The 9,537-nt window shown below is 38.5% G+C and overlaps 1 protein-coding gene across 1 annotated transcript; it reads right to left on the reverse strand.

Moving 5' to 3' along the window:
- Positions 1 to 8,259: 8,259 nt before the first annotated feature.
- Positions 8,260 to 9,136, reverse strand: LOC127905584 (RING-H2 finger protein ATL39-like). Its single transcript, XM_052454676.1, has one exon. The coding sequence runs from the start codon at positions 8,970 to 8,972 to the stop codon at positions 8,454 to 8,456; it is 519 nt and encodes a 172-aa protein (XP_052310636.1). The 5' UTR covers positions 8,973 to 9,136; the 3' UTR covers positions 8,260 to 8,453.
- Between the last annotated feature and the right edge of the window lie 401 nt (positions 9,137 to 9,537).

The raw sequence follows: 9,537 nt of genomic DNA on the forward strand, positions 1-9,537 counted from the left end.
CAACATCTATTCCGAGGAATTTTACTGATGGCGGTATTAGGTGTCCATGCAGGAAGTGTAAAAATTTAAAGTTTCTGCATCAAGATGTTGTAACGATGCATCTTCTAACCAAAGGGTTCATGGAAGATTACCTGTGTTGGTATGCTCACGGAGAACTATTTGTTCCTGATGAGAGCATGGAAGAACAGGTGGTTGGGTCAACTTCTAGTGCTAGTAACATGCATGAAGTTGGAAATGAGAACAATAATCCTTACAGGAATATGGTTATGAATGCAATGAGAATGAGTGAAGATAATGTCAGGGGATGTCCAATCGTAGAAGAAGAACCTAATGCAGATGCAGCAAGGTTTTTTGATCTGTTGAGAGATTCTGACGAACCATTATGGGATGGCTGCACGAACCACAGTAAATTATCAGCCGTAGCACAGGTGTTCACCATCAAGTCAGATCACGGGTTGAGTGAGGCCGGTTATGACAAGATTATTGAATGGGCGAGAAGCATTTTACCTGAAGGGAACAGGCTGAAAGAGAACTTCTATGCTGCCAAGTCCATGATGAAACCCCTCGGTTTAGGATACCAGAAAATTGATATATGCCCTAACTTCTGCATGTTATACTACCTTGAAAATGCTGAGATGACCGAGTGCATGACGTGCGGGCATTCCCGTTACAAACCCAGAACTGGTAGAGGGAAGACTCTCGTGGCATATAAAAAACTTAGATACTTCCCAATCACACCTAGACTGCAGAGGTTATTCATGTCACCAAGGACTGCTGAGCACATGACATGGCACCAATCACACCATGCGGTTGATGGAGTGATGGTTCATCCTTCTGACGGTGAAGCCTGGAAACACTTTAACAGTATGCATCCTCCCTTTTCAGCTGAATCAAGGAACGTGCATCTTGGGTTGTGTACAAACGGATTCAATCCATTCGGGTCATTTGCTGCTCCTTATTCTTGTTGGCCGGTCATACTGACGGTTTATAACTTGCCACCAGGGATGTGTATGAGGCCGGAGTTCATGTTTTTATCTATGGTCATACCAGGTCCGAGCAGTCCGGGGCGGAATATAGATGTTTGTCTTCGTCCGTTGATTGATGAGTTGACGCAGTTGTGGTCCTCTGGAGCTTTGACTTATGACATCTCGAGGAAACAAAATTTTGTTATGAGAGCGGCTTTGATGTGGACTATCAATGATTTCCCAGCTTATGAAATGGTTTCTGGTTGGAGAACGCATGGAAAGCTAGCATGTTCATATTGTATGGAGAACAACAAGGCATTCACGCTAACAAACGGGGGTAAAGCTTCTTTTTTTGACTGTCACCGTCGTTTCTTGCCACATAACCACAGGTACAGAAAGAACAGAAAGGATTTCTTTGTTGGCAGGGTTGAAAATGATGTTGCACCCCCGCGTCTTTCCGGTGAAGAATTGTTTGATGTTGTGTCAGAGTACGGTGAAATTGTGTTTGGTCTCCAATCAGGTAAGCAGAAGTTTCCTGGTTTTGGTTTGACCCATAATTGGGTGAAGCGAAGTATATTTTGGGAGCTTCCTTATTGGAAGACCAATCTTCTCCGCCATAACCTTGACGTCATGCACATTGAAAAGAACGTGTTTGAGAACATTTTCAACACCGTCATGGATGTGAAGGGGAAGACAAAGGACAACATCAAGGCTAGATTGGATGTAGCGCTGTTCTGTAACCGTAAAAATATGGAGTTGGTTTGTGATGGGTCACGGGTCGCAAAACCAAGAGCAAGCTTCGTGCTAGAGAAAAACGCACAACTACTAGTCTACAAATGGCTTAAGAGTCTGCGTTTCCCCGATGGACATGCCTCGAACATATCAAGGCTGGTTAATACGGAGGAATGCAGATTATATGGAATGAAGAGTCATGACTGCCATGTGTTTATGCAAACACTCATCCCATTAGCTTTTCGTGATTTGTTGCCAAAGGGGATATGGGATGCACTAACGGAGATTAGTCATTTCTTCAGAGATATATGCTCCAGCAAGTTGAATGTTGATCACATTGAGAGGCTTGAAAAGAATATCGTCGAGACAATATGCAAACTTGAGATGATATTCCCTCCATCATTTTTTGACTCAATGGAGCATCTACCCGTACATTTACCGTTTGAGGTAAAAGTTGGAGGACCGGTCCAGTACAGATGGATGTATCCATTCGAGAGGTTAGATATTACAGTTGCTATGACATTTATAATTAAATGTTTTTATTTTAATGTTTTTAATTGATAATATATATATATATATATATATATGCAGGTACTTGTTCAATCTTAAAAAAAAGGTTAAGAACAAGGCGCATGTTGAGGCGTCAATATGTGAGGCGTATATTGTTGAGGAGATCTCAACATTTATCTCATACTATTTCGAACCTCATTTGAGAACGAGGATAAACTGTGTTCCACGGCATGATGATGGTGGTGAAGTGCATTCAAGTGGGAACTTGTCAATATTCTCCAATCTTGGACGACCCACACCTAAAAATGCCGTGAGGGGAAGATATTTGTCTGAAATAGAGTTCAGACAAGCACACAATTATGTCCTATTTAACTGTGATGAGCTGAGACCTTTTATTAAGTAAGTAGATGTTCGACTTAAATTTTGTCAAGAGTGTACTATTTATGTTTTGTGATACCATACACTCATATACTTTGGAACAACCTTGCAGGCAACATCGACGATACTTACTGTCCAATAACTCACAGCTGACCGAATCCCAGATCTTTCAATTACAAGATGAACAATTTGCCACATGGTTTAGAACACATGTAAGTCCTAGCACAAACTCATTATCTCTTGCAATGTAATTAATTGTAGTCAATGTTACATAATATCCGTTTATTGATTATTGTTGTATTTAATTTACAAGCTAGGTTTATCAAATGGGAGGTAGTGCTGCTATTTCACTGTCTTTACTTTGTCTGGGCCCTGAAAGAAAAGTCAAGTGCTATAATGGATATTTTGTCAATGGATATGTCTTTCATACTGAAGAATACGGGCATGGAAGAAAGACATACAACAGCGGTGTTTGTATTAAGGGATCGACTTCTAGTGAGTTTGAAGTTGACTACTACGGTAGATTGGAAGAGGTCATCGAACTGCAATATCATAGCGAGCAAAATAGAGTGTTTTTATTCAAATGTTATTGGTATGACACAACTGACAGAGGAATCAGAGTAGATCCTCACTATGGTCTCGTTGAAATCAATTCAAAAGCTAGACACCGCAACGTAAACGACGTCTTTGTTTTCGCAAAGCAATGCCAACAAGTTTATTACACATACACCCCTTCCTTTAGAAAGGACCGATCAAGAGTTGATTGGTTATCCGTTTTAAAAACAAAACCCAAGGGTCGTGTCGAGGTTGTTCAGGATGAGAACGAAGACACAAGTGTGATAGATGAAGTCTTTCAAGCTAGTGAGTTGGTTGAACCATACCGAGTTGCTCCGTCGATTGACTTAGAAGAAAATTCAAATTTTCGCGTTTTCAACGATAGTCTTGTTGATGTTGACGCAGAGGAGTTGAATGTTGTTCTGAGCTCCACTAGTGGAAAAAAGAATGTTGTTGAAGAAGATGATAACGAAATTAAAGAGTGCGATGAAGCTGATGATAACAATTCAATGGAGGACGAAGATGAAAATTCCGACTAACTAAACATGTTATAAAGCCTTATTTTTATAATGTAATAATTTGAAACATGAAATATTTATTCTTCTTTAAGGGTCAGCCGTTGTTATTGTGTTGTGTGTGTTTTTTAGTTTGCAATTCAAGATTTTTTGAGAGGGTTACATATAAAAAATAAGAAAAATTTACCTTTTCACCGACGTATATACCGACGGACTATAACCCGTCGGTATTTCACAGAGAGTTGCAAAAAAATTACGGGATTTTGCCACATTCACCGACGGATATACCGACGGACTATAACCCATCGGTATTTCACAGAGAGTTGCAAAAAAATTACGGGATTTTGCCACATTCACCGACGGATTTCCGACGCCAATACCGACGGCATCACCGACGGAATTGTCCGCACGCATGTCTGACACGTGTCCGTCTGCACGATTACCGACGGCATTACCGACGTCACATACCGACGGCATCACCGACGGCCCGCGCATGTCTGACACGTGTCCCGTTTGCACCATCACCGACGGCATTTCCGACGGATTACCGACGGATCGAAAAGTTTGGCGGGATTTTCGAACTTTTTTGGTGCGCATTTCAATTAATTACCGACGGAATTACCGACGGAAATTAATTGCACCGACAACAATTAAGGGCTGTCGGTAATTCCGTCAGAATTTCCCTATATATACCGCCCCCCCACCCCCCCCGCACCGTCTCGTCCCTCTCCCCCCCTCATCTCCCCCGTCGTCTCCCCCTCTTCTCCTCCCTCTTCTCCTCTTCTCCCTTCCTCTTCTCCCTTCCTCTTCTCCTCTTCTCCCCCTCTTCTCCTTTCACTTCTCTTCTCCTCTTCTCCCTTTCTCTTCTCCTCTTCTCAAGTGTGATCTTCTTCTCTGATTTAGTTTCAAAAGGTATGTATTTTTTTTCTTTATCTTTGTATTTTTTTTATTTTAATTATGATTTTTTTTTTGGTGTTCTTTGTTTTGTATATTGTTTGTAGATAAAATCTTAAATTCAACACATTATTAAGGTAAGCATTTTTTATTCCCAAATTTATTTTGAATTGATATAATGTTTTTTAATTTTGTGTGTTGTGTAGTGTTTTTTAGTTTTTTAATTTTATTTATTAATTTTAGTTTTTTAGTTTTGATATTATTGTTTATATTGTTATAATTGTTATTGTTGAATTTATGTTAAAAATTTTAGTTTATAAATATAATTGTTATTGTTGATTTATTTTAAAAATGTTAGTTTATAAATATAATTGTTATTGTTGATTTATTTTAAAAATGTTAATTTATATATATAGAATTGCATTTAATTATTAGTTTATCTTAATTTAGGATATTATTGTTTGTATTGCTATAATTGTTATTGTTGAATTTATGTTAAAAATGTTAGTTTATAAATATAATTGTTATTGTTGATTTATTTTAAAAATGTTAATTTATATATATAGAATTGCATTTAATTATTAGTTTATCTTAATTTAGGATAAAATAATTAAATGAATGTTCATAGTTGTAATTCTATATGATGTTATTGAATAAAATGTTGTGTTGATGATGATGAGTTGGGTTGAGATCCAGGATGATTGGATCGGGATGTGAAATAAAATTGGAAGTGTAATATGATTTTGTCGACAACTTGGGACCCCCCAGTACAGGGGAGACTCTGTCGAATTTTTTTTTAAATAATCAAAGTTAATTATTCGTATACATGTGTGTAGATGCGTAGAATGAAATCTACAGCACGTCGTCAGAAGACGGTTGCAGCTAGTTCTTCTAGCAGCGAGGAGGACGTATCCTTAGGTGCTGATCACGGCGAGGAATCTACGCCAACTTGTGATGCTGCCTCTTCTAGCGCGGTTTCACAGCGCAGAAGCGGTGTGCCTTCACAGCGGGGTCAATTCACCCGCAAGTACCAGGCACAATGGAAGGATGACCTCTCAATGTAAGTTTGTTTAGGTTTTAGATTTTTTTTTATATACTTATAACATAATTTATGAACAACTAATTAATATTAATTACTACTTTTATTTAATTTCAGGTTTACAAACATTGAGGCTGCAAGGACTATAACATTGGCGTTTAAATCGTCGATGGAGATTCCATTGTTTCAATGGAGCCAGGTTTCCAAACATCCTGAGTGGAAACCTAATATCGATGCATGGTTTAAGCGATTTCAGGTTGGTGTTAATTTTTAATTTCCAGCTTATTTTTAATAAATGATTTTTATAATTTTATATCTTGTACTATTTTTATTTTATATGAATTATTTATATACACAGAACAAATTTGAGTGGGATAGGGCGGACAACAATGTTGTGAGGAGGGTATGGGAGAATCACGCGGCAACTAGGTAACATCAAAAATAATATTTATTTTTGTTTTATAATTTAATGTTTTAAATTCTAATTTGTTACTATGGAAGTAGGTTGCGTGATTTTTGGTATGACACCCAAAAAAAATCAAAAAGACATGCGAGGGATAACGGTCTTGAAGGATGGAATGAGGTGGCGGTTTGGCAGGAATTCAAACCGCCATTCATCTCGGGGGAAATATGGACGGCATATATTGAGCACGTGACCTCAGAGCGGTTCTCACGGCGCTCACAGTCGGGCGCCGACAACTGGAACCGGCAAATTTATGGTTCGGTGACCACGCACACTGGCGGATCCGTCCCATTCAGCGCACATGCAAAGCGGATGGTAAGATTAATTTTATTGAAATATATCGATAATTAATTTGTCGTTCCTTATAATATATTTAACTTTCAACCTATTTTTTCCTTACAGGCTGCGTCTCTTGGACGTGAACCGAGTCCAATGGAGCTGTTTCTAGAGACGCATGTGCGGAGTCAAGACCGCCAAAAAGGGGTGCAGTAGTTCGTGGACAACCGTGCTCAGCACTTCGTGGTATGTTCGTTCATTCATTTTATTTTGTAAGTTATAATTTTCTTGAATTGCATCTTGAATTGCATTTGATGATTTTTTTACCGATGGAATTTTCAGGAGACCTATAATAGCCGGTTGAGGGAGAGATATGGGGACAATCCGTCGACCCATCCAGATTTCGATCCAGATTTGTGGATGGAGGCGGGATCGTCTGGTGGACCCGATAAAAACAGGGTCTACGGGCTCTCCAACACTACGGCTGACAACTTGCGTTCGTCTCGTAGTGTCTCAACTGTTGGAAGCTCTCCATCAGTATCGAACACCCAGTCTGAGGAGTTCATTGCGTTGAAACAACAATATCAATAACTCTCGATGAATTATGATGAGCTCCGTCAAATAGTCATGGAGATGAGATCAAAGATGGGTGACGATACTTGTGCAGCTTCTTTTTGGCCGTTTGGTCCCGGGAACAACCAGCCTCCTCCTCCTCCGCCTCCTCCTCCAGCTCCGCCGCTATTCTAGTTTAATTTTGTTTTTTAAACACATTAAATTTGTAATGAATATTATTACTTTTACATTTTTAATGTTTAATGCATTTTTATTTGTTTATTAATGTTTTTTACAATTAATAAATTATTATTTTTATATATTTCAAATACCTACCGACGGATATACCGACGGATAATATCCGTCGGTATTTAACAGAGAGTTGCCGAACAATTACCATCCATGCCATCTTTACCGACGGCATCACCGACGGATAATATCCGTCGGGGATTAACGTCCAACGGCCTTACCGACGGATAATATTCGTCGGTATTACACAGAGAGTTGCAACAAAATTACAAGCCATGCCATAATTACCGACGGACAACCCGTCGGTGATGCCGTCGGTAATTACCCTTAAAAGTACCGACGGATTGGCCGTCGGTAATGTTCCCGCGAGGAATATTTTTTTGGCGCGCATATCCGTCTGTATTACCGTCGGTGTTTCCGTCGGTGGATGGTTTTTTTTATTTGCGACAGAATTAGCGACGGAAATGGGATTTACTGACGACTGGTTTACCGACGGAAGTTTTCCGTCGGTGACTCCGTCGGTATTGTTTTCACCGACGGATTTCATTGCTGTCACCGACGGCATTAATCCGACGACATTAATGTGGTTTGTTTTAAGGGCTGAGATTTGTTTAAAGGGAAAGGGTCTGAAATGTTCTCCAACTCTCTATAGATGTAGCCCTAAGATAGATCAAGAACAACAACAAATCGAGAGGAGAAAAAGGTAACGAAGAGCAACAAAGAAAGAGAGAGGAAGGGAAAGAAAGATTAGGGTTTTTTTATAGTATTTTTTTAATAGACTGAATTAGATTTGTGTTTCTCATATATGAGGATATTTTTGTTAGTTTAGATAGAAATATCTGCTTGAAGGATGATGGGAAAATAAAATATTGAGCTAATACCCCAATACATTATAGCAAGTTGATTGGCTAATTGCATAAAGAATGTGATGATCCAACCAAAACCCAGTTCCAGTTCTTCAGGTAATCCACAAAGGTGGCTACAAGTCTGGTTCACAACATAAAAATTACTACTGAATATCACTTGAATTGTACAAATGGAATTTTATTTATCAAGCCCCGATTATGTTATTCACACCCAATTAATGACAAAAATGTTTGATAGTAATCAACCAACCTCAATGAAAAGTGGTAAGCATTTTTGCACCGACGACCTCGGAGCTCTGGTCTTATTTCCTGCCATGAATTCTTGGTAATCAAACAGATTCTGAACTCCTCACAGGTAGTTTTGTATCCTGCCATTGCTGAAAGGAAATAATGTAAATGGTCCTGTAACATCTGCCACCACATTAGGAGAATCTATCCTTGTGGACTCCACATTGTTGTCTATGATTTGGCTCTACAAATGGGACAGCTTGAAGTTCTTGATGATAGCCAGTGATCAATACAGTCCTTATGGAACATGTGCTTACACCTAGGCAAGACCCTGATGGACTCCCCATGAACATAATCATCCAAGCAAATCGCACAGTCTCCATCAGGAAATACGAATGAAGAAGAAGATTCTGATGATGATAATTGCGGCAACGCTATGCTTGAGATTGAGGGTGGTGTCTGTTCTCCAAAGACAAAAATCGGTAGGGCTACAAGTTCCTGGTGGGTTTGTGTATTAGGTTCATGGGAACATGAGCTGGATGTTGTAGGACTTTGCTGATTATTGGAAGACAAGTTTCTTGAACTAATAGAACACTTGCATCTGGAAACAAAAAAGAGGATGACAAGAGCAAATATGACACCATAAGCTATGCCAATACCCACAAATGATCCTCCTTCATCTGCTCTTTCCTCCTGTCTTGGCAAATTAGCATTCAACAGATGTCTACTAAAACGGTGAATTTGATCCATTATAATGGTGGAAACCCTAATGGTTTGTTGGTGAATGTGGTATTCTTGTCAGTTGTTAATATTTATGGAAGAGCCATGAGTGGTGGGCAACAAACACGGAAGTCGGTGAAGCTTCCATGCAGCTTCCTGGAAAGTTCATATTTAACCAGTCATTAATTATTACGAAATGTATTTGCAGATATTTATATTATATCTAAACTTAAATACAAGTAGGATGCTGATTGGAATCTACGGATTACGTTTCTGTATATCCATACTTAATTTATTATTAAACTTCTAAGAAATTTAAATATTTATATTATATCTAATTAAATCCATACTTTCTTGCTGATTACCGTAATGTAGCTATTAAAAAAAATAAACTTACTCATTAGTGTATGATTGGAAGAGTATTTTTCAGGTTTAAATCAAATTGTCATCTCTAATTATAAATTTAATTTAAGATGTGACAAATACAAATATATTTGCATGGTTAGTACACTTGCCATTCACTTTAAAGAAAAATAATATACATTTCCTTATAAACCAAATGTACGGTTGATGTTCATCTCTATCTTGATATTGG

Source organism: Populus trichocarpa, chromosome 7, assembly GCF_000002775.5.
Source record: "Populus trichocarpa isolate Nisqually-1 chromosome 7, P.trichocarpa_v4.1, whole genome shotgun sequence".
Classification (NCBI taxonomy): domain Eukaryota; kingdom Viridiplantae; phylum Streptophyta; class Magnoliopsida; order Malpighiales; family Salicaceae; genus Populus; species Populus trichocarpa.

Excerpts from the sequence above, each read along its gene's own strand:
- LOC127905584 (XM_052454676.1), bottom strand. The coding sequence starts at position 8,972 with ATGGATCAAATTCACCGTTTTAGTAGACATCTGTTGAATGCTAATTTG.